The 15,300-nt window shown below is 42.8% G+C and overlaps 2 protein-coding genes across 7 annotated transcripts; both read right to left on the reverse strand.

Moving 5' to 3' along the window:
* Nucleotides 1-1,660: 1,660 nt before the first annotated feature.
* Nucleotides 1,661-11,275, reverse strand: srrm1 (serine/arginine repetitive matrix 1). 6 transcript variants are annotated; one of them, XM_044016440.1, is made up of 17 exons: nt 11,172-11,275; nt 10,214-10,303; nt 9,187-9,309; nt 7,031-7,201; nt 6,762-6,856; nt 6,432-6,656; nt 5,909-6,100; nt 5,676-5,795; nt 5,355-5,560; nt 5,137-5,208; nt 4,387-4,473; nt 4,041-4,176; nt 3,835-3,921; nt 3,275-3,754; nt 2,996-3,182; nt 2,604-2,777; nt 1,661-2,477 (listed from the first exon to the last, which is right to left on the reverse strand). In XM_044016440.1, exons 1-17 carry the CDS (start codon nt 11,190-11,192, stop codon nt 2,379-2,381), a joined length of 2,565 nt encoding a protein of 854 aa, XP_043872375.1. In that variant the 5' UTR covers nt 11,193-11,275; the 3' UTR covers nt 1,661-2,378. The 6 variants fall into 6 exon arrangements, with proteins under 6 accessions (XP_043872375.1, XP_043872376.1, XP_043872378.1 ...); XM_044016441.1 differs by having other exon boundaries at nt 1,661-2,503; XM_044016443.1 differs by having other exon boundaries at nt 2,591-2,777.
* An 886-nt stretch (nt 11,276-12,161) lies between these two features.
* On the reverse strand, nt 12,162-15,293 carry tdh2 (L-threonine dehydrogenase 2). Its single transcript, XM_044016457.1, has 9 exons — nt 14,924-15,293; nt 14,607-14,815; nt 14,085-14,127; nt 13,931-14,001; nt 13,494-13,643; nt 13,245-13,417; nt 13,085-13,175; nt 12,738-13,007; nt 12,162-12,636 (listed from the first exon to the last, which is right to left on the reverse strand). Exons 2-9 carry the CDS (start codon nt 14,800-14,802, stop codon nt 12,491-12,493), a joined length of 1,140 nt encoding a protein of 379 aa, XP_043872392.1. The 5' UTR covers nt 14,803-14,815; nt 14,924-15,293; the 3' UTR covers nt 12,162-12,490.
* Between the last annotated feature and the right edge of the window lie 7 nt (nt 15,294-15,300).

The raw sequence follows: 15,300 nt of genomic DNA on the forward strand, positions 1-15,300 counted from the left end.
ATCGATATTCTCTGATCTGAATGCGTCCAGCACTGTCTTATTTCATTATTTACTACATCAATCGACAAAGAAGCAGTGCAGCAACGTTTAAGTGTCTTCTGTGTCGCTCCAAGTACTGAGCTTTTGTTCACGACATAACGCCCGGGATGGACGCAGGGAGAGGGACAGAGGGAGGGAGCTGCACCCGCCCTGCGTGTGACACTGCGGGATCCACATGGCCACAATGGCAAGGAGATGTTCAACCATAAAATGTCTCCTTCATGGGAAAACCGTTCTTCTACTCGTATTTCAATACATATTTTTTAAAAAAAGGCGTGAATAAAACATTCGGACACTGCTAGTTTCAGGGGTATTAGCTAAACAAGAACATTTACACAACACTAACGTTCTTTTCATTTTTCCAGGAGAGAAATAAAACACATTTCCACACTGAACTGATAAATGTTACTTAAAGCAAGCAGACAAACTTCTCTCAGACGACGTGTGCTGCGCTCTTACCTTCACAAAGAGCTCGATAACGGGCTCAGAGTCCGCCTTCACTCCGTTCTGCGGCACCGACAGCGACATGGTGGTGGATGCTACTTCTGGAAGTTTTGCTAACAAGGATGAAGAGGGTTTTTTTTCTCCCCTGCTACCACGCCCGCGTTAGCCCGCTCCAATTCTCCAGAACCTTTACTTTTTCTCCGCACTGAAGCCCAGTAAGCGCCCTTTTTTCCTCCCCAGGGAGGAGCCGCAGATAGAGGCAGAGGAGTCTGTTAGAAATGTGGGGAGAGGGAGGCAGCGCCGCGGTGTCCTCCAGCTAACGAGCGCCGTTTGTTTGGACGAGGACGTGTTACTTGGAGCTAGCTGCAGCTAAACTGCCACAAGCATAGCCCGGGTGTGCGAGGCTGCCGCCGAAGTTGAACAGGGGAGGGAGTACGAGGTCGAGTGGGAAGAAGAAGCAACGGGAATATTTAAGGCAGTGATGTCATCTGCAGCGCAAACAGAGAAAAATGTGGGAGGGTTAGGAGGGGAGGATGAGGAGGATGCTGGGGAGACACTCAGCGGCTGCTCACATGTAGTGCGGGCAGTTCCAAAATCCACACTTCAGTAGTATGTCCCTTGGTCCCCCCCATTTTTCCTTTGTTTATGTCGACATTTTGAATGTCTGTGTAAACTTTAAGTTGGGGACCAAAGGGGTAGAAAAAAGTTGAACTCTGTCACCCCCCTAAAGTCATTTTAATCTTAATTTCAGTCCTGTTATTTACATTCACCTATTGCACTAATAGTGTGTGTTTGGATCTGATACCACTCATCAATTATTACATTAACTGCCAATTATTTCGATTCTTAAGTCATTTAAGTGAGTGTTATAAATAAAATAAGTTATCTGATGTCAGCCTATTAACATATTTTCTACTTTTCGCACAACTGTGTTTATATCCCGGACAAAACCATTCATTTTATTTAGAACATAATTAAAGCATCAATCATTACGTAAATAAACACTAGTTACAGCCCTAGTTATGCACTGGACTTTCCAATCAATCAGTGGTTTAATTGTGAATGGGTTTTCTTATCAGCTGCTTCCTAAGTGTAAGTGCATGCAAGTCTCATACATCCATGTAACAACTGCCACCAAAAGTCTCTCAGTTGTTGAAATGAAGGAAAAATACACATGTCCTATAAAAAAGGTTTTAATTTTGACATTATGACCAGATGACAAGGAACCAGGATTACTAAATACAAATTATATAGCAGTCCAATGGAGATTGGCTCGGTGTAAGAGTGTCAACATAAAATTGCATATCGATTCATTTGGAAAAATTAAAGCATACTCCATAGGTCAGACTGGTTAAGTTTTAAAACAAGATTATTTCAAAGTCAGGAGAAAAAAAAACAGCAGGTTAGACATTGCCAAACGACTCGATTAATTAACAATGTGGGACAAGACATTCAGCTAGAGCACACAGCTGTGTCACTGGTTCCACTAATCAAAGGCAGTAACAGTGTGTTCCTGTATGTTGGGTTTTTCTCTACACTTTGTAACGTCAGTGGTTCATGCACATCAGAGACAATCGCTGCACATGCAAGTCTAGTGTAGGCTGTGGAATTTATCTGAAACCTGCCCCAACTCTAACCTGTGAGCTGCAACCATTTCCCTGCTCAACAATTTCAAACAGACAACAGACTTCTTTACTGTTAAGTTACACAAGCTGACAAAACAAGCTCTGAATGCAACACACTCTTCAGAATGTACCAAACCAGTATAAAGAAAACAAAAAAAGACTTAAGGATTAACAATTTGTACATTCTAAAGCTGAACCAGGTTGATGACAAACATCAAGAGTGAGAGGGAAATTCTTAAGTGAGAAAGCCACTTGGTTCAAGGACATCGGTTATGGAGACAACTGAGCCTTCCTCATGGATCGCAGGGCTTTCTCTCTTAGGTGCTTCTCTAGGTCGTCCAAGCTGTCATCTACTTCACTCTCTGATTCCTAAAAGAACACCTCAAATTAGCCACCTGGACACAAATAACAATGAAGGTGCATGGCAAACAAAAATACTTGTAAAAATGTACTAATTTTAAAAATTAAAAAAAAGTCTTTACATTTTTTGTTTACCTTTCTTGAGTCGCCATCCTCCTCCACAACCTGGTTCTCTTGTCCGTCTCCAGCACCAGTGGCACCAGTCTTCTCCTTCTTATGCTTCTTGTGTTTCTTCTCTTTCTTGTGCTTCTTGTGTTTCTTTTCCTTCTTCTTTTTCTTTTTCTTTCCACTGCCATCAATGTCAGAATTCTGCAATACAACAGAACTTTATGAGCAAGACGGAAAGGATAAAGTTAAAGTTAGTTTTTATTAATCCCCTTAGGGAAAGTATTCCTCTGCATTTTGACCCATCCTAGAATTAGGAGCAGTGGGCTGCCACACTGAGTGGCGCCCGGGGATGACAGACGTGCAACAACACAACATGATATTCAGACCATTACAGTAGTAGTCGTGCAAAGATAAAATACCTTGCTTGGAGACTGACTGCCAGAAACACTGCGGGCCTTTTTAGCTGCCGGTGGGGAACCACTGGCAGAGTGAGCTGGTGAAGGGGAGGCAGATTTTGCAACTGGACGCTTATGAGCTGCTGGTTGAGGGGAAACGGATCTAGATCTGGAAGATGCTCTTCTCATGGGCTGGGGACTTGGAGAGGATCTGTGGAGAAGAAACCAGAGACATCAGTGGACATTCAAAAAAAGTCCAAAAATAAAAATAGAGAGTCAGATAAATTCTGGCTACTTATTTACCTCTGGTTGCTACGCGGCTCTGGGGTGCGTGACACTCTGCGGATGGGTTTGCCACTGTGTGAAGGGGACTGTTGTCTTCTATGGTTAGATGGAGATGTGCTAGAGGTTTCAAAACGACCCTGGGGACTGGGGGAACTCCTGACAGCGCGACCACGGTTTACGGGGGATGGGGACATGCGGTGTGCTTCTGCAGCAGGAGATCGTGTATCCCTGCTTTGCCAGCTTGACGGTAACATGGGACTCCTCCTGTGTCTGGGTGGCGATGAGCGTGGCGGTGAACGTCTCCTGTGAGGAGGAGAACTTCTGCGCTTGGGAGACCTGGAGGAATGTCGCTTGGCAACTGGGGAGGAGCGCTTTGCAGGTGAGCTGGACAACTTCCTCCTCTGTGGAGGCAAAGGTGAGGGGCTGTAGCGACGCTGGATAGGGGGCGAATATCGTCTGGGAGATGGAGATCGTCGGCGAGGAGGTGGGGAAGGAGACCTGGGCAAGCACCAAATGCAATTGTAAAAAACGTTTTCTTCGTAAAATAAATATTAGTGATATAAAAAACATGTTCATACCTGCGTCTAGGAGGAGAGGGGGATCTGCGGCGTCGTGGGGGAGAAGGGGTGCGGCGTCTGCGCCCAGGAGATGGAGAACGCCTTTTCCTGTTGGAGAACAAACACAATGAATATTTTAAAAGAACATAATTTTCACAATATAATGAACTTTGTTTTAAAAGTTAAATCATTCAGACAGTGTGCAAATACTATGCTTGGTGCCCAACCTTGGAGATGGATCCCTGTGTCGCCTCCTTGGGGAAGGTGTGCGGCTTCTTCTCCTCCTGACTTCACCGTTTCTGGCTCCAGGCCCCGCTGCAGGCCTCTTGGGGGCTTCATCTTCTGAGGAGGAAGACCCTGTATCTGAAACCAGAAGGAGAGCAAGGGCATCAGAAAGTGCTCAATTATAGTCGTCACTGTATGCCGTGAGGAAAAGACACCAAGGTTGGGTTGTTAGGACACAGCTTCAAAAGTCCATGAGACGATGGGAGCAAGATGACATGGACAGAGACTTGGTTAGAGAGAGGGGTCGGGTATGGGAGAGGAAAGAACGGGGATAAAAACGCTTTTAACCTGAAGACGACTGTCGATTCTGCCTGCGATACTGACGTCGCTGCTGCACCGAATCTGCTGTTGCCCCTTTTTCATTTTTATCCTCTTCTGAAATGTAGAGCATTGAGTGTCCCATCAGTGTTAACCAAACCAGTGACAGAATGCCATGGAAAAGTTGCAAATAATACGAAAAAACAGAGCTATTTTATTGGTTTCAATATTGCGTAGTGCAATATATGACCTATATCCCTTGTATAGGTACAGATTTAATGTTCCCTGTTTCAACCGAGACAGAATTATCACATCGATGTGCCCCATCTTATTAAATTGGAGGTTAATACGGTTGTAATTTACTCAACTTTCTACTCATCTCATTTACTACTGTCATGACAATATTCTCTTTTGATGTTTTTAAGTGGTTCAAACTTCTGGAAATGCCTATATATGTTTTTTTCTGTACAGAGATCTCCAAAGATTTGATTTGTGTATTTTGCAATGGGACAATTTGTGAAGGTTCTCAGTCTCCCTTTCCTAAGTTCTGAATAAGCCCCTTGGATGACAGGTGAGACTAAGTCTATATCTACACTGAGGATAATGTAAATGTCTGCATCATGCTTATCCCTCTAAAAAACAGGGCAAACCAAAGAGGCAAAAAAAAGTGTCAATTAAGTCAAACAGAGGTGGGTAGGAACTCCATTATGAGTGGTCATCTCAGTGAGCCGTACAGTGAAAGGCCATTTTTGTTCTTTAAGCAGACAATTCATCGCTTACCTGACTCAGACCTGTCAGAATGTCTAGGCTTAAAAGGAGAATCACCCCTTCCTCCTGCTTTCTGCTTTAAACCTGAAAAACAGGGCACCAAGGATTTAGTATACAAAAATAATAATCCAAGCACCACAATGAGCCAAGGAGATGGACAGGTCACGTGTCAGTAGAACACAAATATGCAATAAATATGGCGAATGGGTAATTGATTAAAGGAGTAGTACCCGATCTGGGTGGGGAAGCTGAAGCCCGTCCTCTTCTGGCCCTGGGAGACGGCGACCGTCTGTCTTTCCCTGCGGGGCTAATGGAGGCATCTCTGTGATGCAGCGGTTTTCGGGGGGGTGTGTTTGATAGTCGTTTCGCAGCTTTTTTAGCTGAGCCAGAGCCTGAAGAGCTGCTGCCAGAGGATGAAGCAGAGCGAGAGCGCCTCCTGTAAGAGACGAGCACATTTGCAAAAAAAAACCCCAGAAAGATAGCATAGAGGATAGAAACCTAGCAGTAATATACCCCGAAAAAAAGCCACCCCTGCCCACCATCATACTGACCTGCGAGGTGGGGAGCGTCTGTGTCTGTGTCTGGAGTTGGTGGGACCACGTCGAGGGGGACTCCTGCGACGAGGAGACATCCTCCTCCTGGGACTTGGTCTTCTACGAGGGGAGTAAGATCTGACCAGGTAGAGGAGGAAGGTAAATTGAGAATGTTTTAGAACAATACTTTCTTTACTTACTTTACAATTGTCGACTGGAAGATGTTGTCAGAGCAGAATGTCAGAATTTACCTAGAACGAGAACGTCGTCTGCGAGAACGGGAATGAGAACGGGATCGGTGATGAGGTCTTTCCCTCCTGCTTTCCTTCTCCCTTTCTCGAGACCGGGGCCTTTCTTCTTTCTTTTGTGTTTTCTCTGGAGTGGGTTCTTTGACCTCTGTGACCTGCTGTGAGTCTGCTTTCACCACCTCCACAACTATATCACTAAAGACCAGGGATAAAGTTTTAAATATTACCATTTAATATTATTAATCTAAAAACAAAGCTGTACTGCACTATACAACCAATTGTACTACACAGCAATTAAAATGCTAAAATCCTAACATAAAAGGAAAACATCTTTACTGTCATTATACAACTGGTATTGCACAACAAAATTTCGAGGTCAGATGGAGGGTTGATCAGAGCCGCTATGAATGAGCGCGCCGCCACAAGGGACCAACCTGACCGAATGTAACTAGCATTATAACATGTTTTTTTGATGGTGGGAGGAAAGAGGAGAATTTTCTTTCTTTTAAGGAAATACTCAACACACCAGGTGGAAGAAGCTTCTTGAACCACTGGTTCAGGCAGGGCCTGTCCTGATGTATCGGGTTCCACGATCGGCTCCACAGGTTTCGTGGGCAGCTGCATCAGCGGTGGAGGTGGTGAACTGCCACCAACTGGACTGGGTTTGCGCCTTGGGGAGCGAGATGGGCTGCGTTTCCTTTCCCGCTTCACCGGCGACCTTCGTCGTGGGGATGGCGACCTTGTCTTTCGTCTTAACAGAGAAGAACCACAAAAGAATACGTTACCACCTACTGTAGTTAAAATAAATCCAACAGCTGTGCAGTGATGAACAATGAAATCATTTTTTTTTTCTTACCTTCTTGGACTTTTTGACTGAGCTCTCTCTCTGGTGTCCTTTTCCTTCTTATCCTCATCCATCTTCTTAAGAGAAGCTAGCTTCTCCTGTTCAATCTACAAAACAAAAAGGAACCGTGTTCATAGTTCCCTGTGGCATCAAACACGAAGCTCACTTTTGTCTTGCTCTCTTAAATATAGTTCTGTCTCATCCATTTCTTTTTTTTTAGTTCACACTAGACGACTACACAACGTGTTGTTCTGTCAAGTGTATTAATGTCTGTTCCTCACCTGTCTCTGTTTAATTTCCTCTTTCTTCTGTTCCAGAAAAGCAGAGGGGATGCCAGCAATGTTCTCCTGGGCACTCAACAGCAGGGGCCACAGGTCCTTCATGAACTCCCGGGCATTCTTTCCGTCCAGAAAACCTGTCAGGTTGATCTGCATCATCTTGCTATCCGGGTGCTGCAACACACACACGAAGGGGGGAGAGAAAAGACCATATATGGATTGAAATAATGTAGTGCACAAATCAATTGGAGGCAGGATCCCACAAATGAGATTTCCTACCACTTTCCTATACCTGTGACTATGTAGTTAACCGTACTTTCAACATGTTATATACTAACAAGAATACTTGGGTCCTGAGTCCAATTAAAAATTTAATAAATAAGTAATTGAATAATTAAATAAATAAATAAAGTGATTGACTTAAACACATACTCACAAACTCATCAAACTGAGAATGCAAGCTATCTGAGGGGAGAAGTCTAGTGATAGAAAAACTGCATGCAACCCTGCTGTTCTGATTTACTTCCCATATAAATTATCTATCATAGCTCTACCATATCAATAGACATGTTCAAATATTTGATTTTCTCTGTGCTGTCCCCAATACTATGTCCCGACCCACCCATTGTTATCCAGTCTCCCCACAGTCTACACTTCTGGAGTTAAACAAATAGCCACAATACAGAGTGCTTTAAAACCCAACAGTGCAAATACAGTTCCGGTGTCTTCAGTGAGTCCCGTGGGATCAGTGGGCACGGAGCTCCCTTGGCTTGCTTCCGCCTCCCTACTGCTTGAGACTCAACCACCTTGAGCTTAATGTTATATCATTTATCTAAATTGCAAGAGACGAACAAGCAATAATGAGTACACAGTTACACAAAAAATGTTTTCTTTCAACAACTGATTATGAGAATTACTGGGAGTTCGTAATCTAAATTTAATAGACCATTATGCAAAAGTAACCTTTAAAACTTAGCTTCAACAGTCATCAAAAGCCATAGCAAGCAAAAGGTAACTCATCTCATATTTAATGTGAAATGCGAATGTTACATGTAAACTTTATTTCGTTTTTAAAAGGGTAAATAAAACTTTGCTATAAATACATAATAAATTGAACCAATATTATTCCAATGGGGACACTATGTAAATTTCCCTCCATGGAACTCCCACCCAAACATCCTAAATTATTTAATGTATCAGTGGGACAGTAAGTCTTCTGTCTGTCTGAAACATCAACATCAGTGAGCATTACAGCTCTACTGACAAGAAATTTATTACAAAGCTGGAAAGCATTGTTCTTTACGATTGAAGATCCAATTTGTTTTATATGTGACCACTTGCAACAGTGATGTTGTGTGTAGTCAGAGGTGTAAACAGAATAACAGTGACCTCCAGTGGTATAAACTCTCAGTTTGATACAGCGGTGCAGCAACACCTTCACATCACTGTTGTTTGGTTAAAAGTGGAAAATGGGACTTGGGAGTGGTCACTGTTCTGGCCACTCCCAACAGTAGCTACCCAAGACTTGAAACTTTCATCCAAACAATGCATTTCAGCTTGGCTTTAAGAAACTCTTAATATGACTCTGTAAGACAATAAACAGGATTAGTTTGTCTAAACAATGGGCTGAGACACATTGTAAAACCTTTCCTGTTTCCAGTATATAATGCCAGTTACATATAAAGGGATCTGGTAAGTTAAATGAATAATCATCATATACCAGCGGAGAATGTGATTATGGCATTGCTTAGTTGTGTCTTTCACTGACATGATATAGATGACCCTGCATACAACTCACCTCAAACCACACACTGCATCATGAAGGGAGAGTTGGGCTCAGTGACTTTGGGCTCAGGAGAGAGCTAATTAGGTGTTGGTGCTATACTTCTGATGCAAGGTATAACATCCATATTGGTTCAGGCCTTTTAAATCATAAATCACATCATCATTAGAAGACTGCTAAATAAAGGCACTTTGTCACATAACAGCAAAACATGGTTATGTCATCATATTAGTTTGATACCAATTGTTACTCTACCCATTCACTTTCAATTTGACAAAGATGTGCAATTATTATATGCCTTATTATTTGCAAAGCAATACCCTCAAATGTATGACAGCTCTGAAACAAACAAAGAAAACACAAGTAGTGACGTTACCTTTTCCTCGAGTTGGTTAAATATGAACTCTATGACGACATCATCCTCAAACCCCAGAATCCCAGTCACCCGTTGAGTAATCCAAGGTTTGATGACTTCCAGGTTCACTTTGGTCATGTCCACCTAAGGGCAACACAAAAGAGTGAAGACCATCAATGATTGAATGAACCAACAGCAGTATGTGGTTTGATGAAATCAAAAAACAAAACCCTACAGGCAGCTGGAAAATCAGAACTCTCACTTGTATTCACACAATTAAGGCAACAATCAGCTGAACTAGGGATGTGACCATATTGCAAATTACACAGTATCACAAGAACCAAGTGTCTTGTACCAATTGTGGACCTGTGGAAATATCAAACATGTTCTTGGTAAAAACTGTACTTTTAATTCAGCTGCAGTGGAACAGAGTGGAAGGAAGTGAGTGGAGGGAATCCTTTGGACTCTGCTAATTGCTTCTGCAGATCTAGTACAGCAAAAATGTTGGTGGCCAAGGAAAAGGTAGCATGCAGGAGAGAGAGATTTCAAGATTCTGAAACAATGGATGCACGAGCTACATTTAAATCGGACGTGTGGAAGGACAAAAGGTAATGGACAAACAATACACTGTGGCAACCTGAACAGGGAGAAGCCAAAACAAGAAAACAAACAAAATGCAACCAATGACCTACATGTCAGAAAATGAAGTTCAGTGAAATAAGTGGCTACCTTGATATCATCAAACTGAAAAAATTGAGAAGCTCTACAAGAAAAGGGAATTTTTAAAAAGCCTTTCACAGGCCATACGACTCTAAAGGAAGTATTTGCAAACATAAATCCCCAATACGGAGTGAAACCTCAAGAGATCACAATACACATTGATAAAATGTATTTTAAGCCTAATGTTCCACCTTTTAAGTAGATTGTTTTGGCCTTAGATATGAACACAAAACATTGGATGTTCCAATTTCAATTGTAACAGAAGTATTAATATGGTTATATCACCAAGTAAGACAATGAAATGTTATTAACATGGGTGACCACAAACCTTCTTGTCCAGACATTCTGCAAATTTCAGCTGCTTGAGCAGTTTCTTGTGCTTGTTGCTGAAACGGTTGTCTTGCTCCGCACTTGTGCCCTGAAAAACAATCGACAAACAGATCTCAGTCAGCTTGTTATTAGGCTTAACGCCGTCCTGTCTAACACATATGTCACCGCATGCTTCAACCACGGTGCTTGACATATAACGAACACCAAGTGCGACAGTTCAGTGACTGTCTGTGCCAACGCGTGTCGTAATATTAAGCGTTCAAATAGTGGGTAAAGACAAGCTCAGATGACCACATTATCGTGTTGAATTCACACCGCCACACTGAGCCAAATGATACGGATACCTGTTAGCTATCGAGAGTCAAGCTAACACCTAGCTTGCTTAATCCTACACGATGAAAGCTAACATGCTAACATTAGCCAATGCATGTTTTATCCGGAACATGATAGTGTAGCCAGAATATGCATATGTTAAAAGTAATATTGAATACACGTTAATGACCGTGTATACTCGCTACCGGGAGCTAATTAATGGTCGTGACGAGCGAACAGGCTCAGAAACGACGCACCGCCCGGGCGCCATCTTTAGCTACAGCTAATCAGCCATAGCTAGCTGGACTGGCTCGTCTAATGCCTGGTCGTGTGTCATTTTGCTATCTCATGTTGAAATGTTATAGTGCATAATCAACACATAATAGCTCACGAATATATCAGAGCAAACGTGCACGTTAAGATGTGTGCTCCCATACTATGAAAATGCACAATTTAACCACGACCATTGACGGAGCCCGAGACTGTGATCAGATGATAGACGAAGCCCTGGCCGTGACGTCCCTGGCTGCATGGATCTCCTGACCACAAATCACCACATCAATGCTCTAAACAAACAATATAACCCCAAATGCGACTTAACATCAACATATTCAGGAAGACACAAAACAGTGTAAATATCTTACGCGGAAGAATCCCGCGTCCATTATCGGAGAAAATGAATAAACACCGCTGCTGAGAAAGACGTGTGTGACGAGCCGGATGGAGATTGCGCCTCTGGAGGAGTAAATCGGTACTACATCTGATGGAATGGCAGCAGAGAGGGAGGGGGGGATTATTTTATGTCATCATCTATGATAAAACATTTACAATTTCTAAAAAAATTAGTCCTGCCAAAGTGGGTGTGGTCTGACTGTGTGTTCCTATATATTTAGAGCAATCATGATGCCTTTGATCTGTGTGTGGGCGCTCTTTCCTGTCTTTGATCTGCCCTCAATTCAAAGTTCCAGAAAAGGCTAAATACTCCCAAAAGTATAAAAATCAGAAGACAAGAAATACAGAATAACCTCGGACGTTTTGACATTTGTCAGAATCAGCTGCAAAATGTAGGATGAGTAGGCAACCAAACACTAAAATCACAAATGGTATAATAACCAGGATTTGCATAATGACTGGCATTTAAATGTTTTTTGTTTAAAATTGTTTTTGTTTTTGAAATGTTTGTAGTAAAGAAGAACTATTAGATTGGGTAAATTGTAAAATACTCAATAAGTGCACTCAGGAGACCCCATAATCAATATTTTTGTACATATTGATATCATTGATATATGATATCAATGGTGGAGTGGCTCAGTGGTTAAGACCTTGTGTGCAAAGACTTCATGGTCGCAAGTTCAACTCAAATTAAACAACATTTGTATTATTGAAGGTCTTATTTGAACTACACTACAGTGTAATCAACATTACATAAAGCATTGTTTGTTACTCATATTTATTCATTGCCAAAATCACACTGCTGGCCAAAAAAAAAGTACAGGCTTTCTGATAGATGTAACAGCAATGTCAGTTTGTGCATAGAAAGTGTGTGATTTTTCATTTGATTCACAAAGATTATTTTAATATTGTCAATTTAAAACCACTCAGAGTTATGGAATCATAGAGTACAATAGGTTTCATTACCTTAGAACTGGTGCATATGTTTATTAAGCATTGTAACAGACTGTGTTGCCCGTGCATGTGGTAAATGTGACGTTATGTTTACACCATGGTAACAATTACAGACGGCAAAGATGATGAGAAGGTTTAACAGTATATTATTCCCTGAAAAAGACTGACAGGCATGTGCATGCTTGTGTGCATGTGAATCCACACTTTAGAAACAATCCTTGGCTCATTGCGGTGATGTTCCAGAGTAACATAGAATAGTGGTTGACGATGTCTGCGACAGAAGTAAGAGATAGTGTATTATTGGTTGGTCTGGGGTAAACAATCACTCAGGTTTTTGCTAGCTGACTGGCAAGCCCTCGTTGGTCCTCTTGTGTCGAATGGAGTGTAACATGTTTATCACCATCTCTTCAATCCCAAAGGTTGGTGCCCAGCCCCAGTCTCTCTGGGCATTGGTGTCATCAAACCTCACGGGCCAGCTGTCTGCTGCAAAACAAATCATTTCAAAATAAAATAACATTTCAAAATAAGACAGTAGTATTTTTCCTGGGAATGTTTCTCATGTCAGGTGGACTCCAAGTTCATACCGATGGTCTGGCGGACAGAATCTGGGTTGTAGGTGACTTTGAACTGGGGGAGATGCTTGCAAATTTCTTGTGCCAACTCCTCTGGCGTGAAACTCATGGCAGCGATGTTATAGGTACGCAGGGACAGCTGACACTGGGGGGCCTGCATGAACTCAATGGTGGCACGGTGGCAGTCAGAGATATGCATCATAGGAAGACGGGTGTCGGGCCGCAAGTAGCACTCATGGCTGCCAGTGCTGACAGCATCGTGGAAGATTTGAACTGCATAGTCTGTAAAGACAGAGTGCTTATTCCATCACATCCAGCTGATTGCACTATGTATACATTGTACAGATGTTATTTAATACCTGTTGTTCCTCCTCCAGGATTTGTTGTGGCTGATATCACACCTGGGTAACGTAGGCAGCGGAAGTCCAGGCCATATTTATGATGAAGATACTAAAGAAACAATTGGGTTTACTGTATGCAGTCATGTCATCACAGGTGTATCTGTTAAAATAACCGTACCTCCCCCATCAGTTCCCCGTGCACTTTTGACACGCCGTAAATTGTTCGCGGTCTCTGGATACAGAGGTCTGGGGCTGGGTCTCGAGGAGAAGAGGGACCAAACGCACCGATGGTGCTGGGAACAAAGAGGCGCAGACAGTTCTCCAGGGCCAAGTCCAGCACATTATGAAGGCCTAGACGCACAACACGACAAACACTCAGCACGGAGAAGAGGTGGCACGTGGAAACGCTGGGTGCAATCAAGCAAACCTGAGATGTTGATCTTGCGCGCCAACGCCACATTAGCCTCGCCCACAACGCTCAGCAGGGCGCTGTAGTGGATCAGCCAAGTGATCCGATTATTTACAATCAGCTCTCGGAGATTCTTGTAGTCCAGCACGTCAGCGTACACAAATGGACCTGATGGGAGAAGAGGGGGGAGGTGGGAAGATCATATAAGTATGGGAATTGCGGAAAAATATAAATGTGTAAAGGCCTTATCCTCCTCATGAGGGAGGATAAAGGCAGCGCTGGTGCCAATCACCAGTCCATCACAGGCCACATAGAGACAAACCCTAACCCATCCATAAAATCCTTAAAACTTACCAACTTTGGTTGAATTTGCTTAATTAATTTCTGTGATAACAGTTTAAATTGTCTCTTATTTCAGCCAGAAAGTCATAAGCCTTGAAATAGATTTAGCTTACCATCGCTGACAACATGAGGGGGAGGCTTCTTGATGTCTGACAGGATCACGTTCTCTTTTCCGTACTGTTTCCTAGACAACGATACAGATATGACATCAAACATCAAACGGTCTCAAACTTTAACGTCTTTTAAAGCATTTTCCAAAGATCTCACCTCAGTAACTGTGCGAGTCCCACACCTAACTGCCCGAGGCCACCTGTACAGACAAACGTTAGGAGCTTGGTATGAAAATAACATCAGTGTTTTGGTTGCACCATGCTGAAGTTGAAAAAAAAGGCCTGTGCCAAAGCTTTATCGTGGCACAAAAAGAGACAGCAGCCTATTCTTCTCCCCACAGTCACTCATTGGTTCTTTTTTGATCACTAGCACTGTCTGCACGCACTCTATTGTGATGGGTCAAAACGGGGTCCTGGTGCTGGTGCACGGTGAAAACAACTCCAAAACAAAGAGTGGACATGTCTATAGTATTCCACTGATACCATAAGGACATGAACCCTTTTTTTAAATTATAATATATCACCACAAATCATTTTATCTGAAACATAGGATGCGTTTGGAAGTGCCACTCGCTGAAAATGTGTCTTTGAGCAAGACATTTTGCAAATATTTTAACCAAAGGCAGCCAAACAGACTCAGTGTCAATACATGTGATACAGATGCTGAAGACAGAATCACCTGTGATGAGGATGCGAGGGTTTTCACGACGGGGTAGTGGGCTGTAGGTGTCCACGCTGTTCCACTTGCTCAACTGTCTGTGCGAAGAATTGAGGCCGCGACGGGACAAACTCCACGTCGTCCTTCTGACAGAACCTCGGCAAAACAGGCCCAGCAAAGCCTTCGTGGCCACACAGAGCTTCACACCCAGCAGCATCTCTACTGCAGTTCTTCAGAAACGTTCAACAGAACTTAAATCACTCTCTATTCTATCATACGATGACATAAGTGTGCAGACACAGACTTATTTTATACAGGATGTAAAAGAAATGGATTACCTGAGTGCTGTCAAAATCGGACAACCTTTGATCCAACACCAGCAGATCCCAAACTATTCCACTAAACTAAATTACAAAACATCATTTAGAGCATTTAAATGTTAGTGAGTGATTAACATCCACAAAGTCAATGATGTACGAAGTCCCAGTGGCCTATGTGGTTCTTGTTCGCTTGGCTCTTGACAGAACAGGACTACAGTCTCCAGCGTGTGAAGCTGTGCGTGTGTGCAATCATGCTGACTTGCTGTGTACAGGGATTTGTATTGTGCACGGTGTTTAGCTGAGTTTAACAGGACAAAGGGGGGGGGACCATTCGTTTGGTCCTCAGTCTTTTGATGGTGTTTATGAATGACTATATGTAAGAAAATAATAAACCC

This window comes from Solea senegalensis, unplaced genomic scaffold (assembly GCF_019176455.1).
Source record: "Solea senegalensis isolate Sse05_10M unplaced genomic scaffold, IFAPA_SoseM_1 scf7180000014498, whole genome shotgun sequence".
Classification (NCBI taxonomy): domain Eukaryota; kingdom Metazoa; phylum Chordata; class Actinopteri; order Pleuronectiformes; family Soleidae; genus Solea; species Solea senegalensis.

What these genes read in the sequence shown, in the direction of transcription:
- srrm1 (XM_044016440.1), bottom strand. Translation starts at nt 11,192, where the DNA reads ATGGACGCGGGATTCTTCCGC. An exon ending in AGACGCTCCCCACCTCGCAG is followed by an intron (nt 5,561 to 5,675) that starts GTCAGTATGATG and finishes CGTCTCTTACAG; the next exon opens with GAGGCGCTCTCGCTCTGCTT. An exon ending in GAGCCGCGTAGCAACCAGAG is followed by an intron (nt 3,183 to 3,274) that starts GTAAATAAGTAG and finishes TCTTCTCCACAG; the next exon opens with ATCCTCTCCAAGTCCCCAGC.
- tdh2 (XM_044016457.1), bottom strand. Translation starts at nt 14,802, where the DNA reads ATGCTGCTGGGTGTGAAGCTCTGTGTGGCCACGAAGGCTTTGCTGGGC. An exon ending in GGACTCGCACAGTTACTGAG is followed by an intron (nt 14,002 to 14,084) that starts GTGAGATCTTTG and finishes ATCGTTGTCTAG; the next exon opens with GAAACAGTACGGAAAAGAGA. An exon ending in GCGCAAGATCAACATCTCAG is followed by an intron (nt 13,418 to 13,493) that starts GTTTGCTTGATT and finishes TTGTGCGTCTAG; the next exon opens with GCCTTCATAATGTGCTGGAC.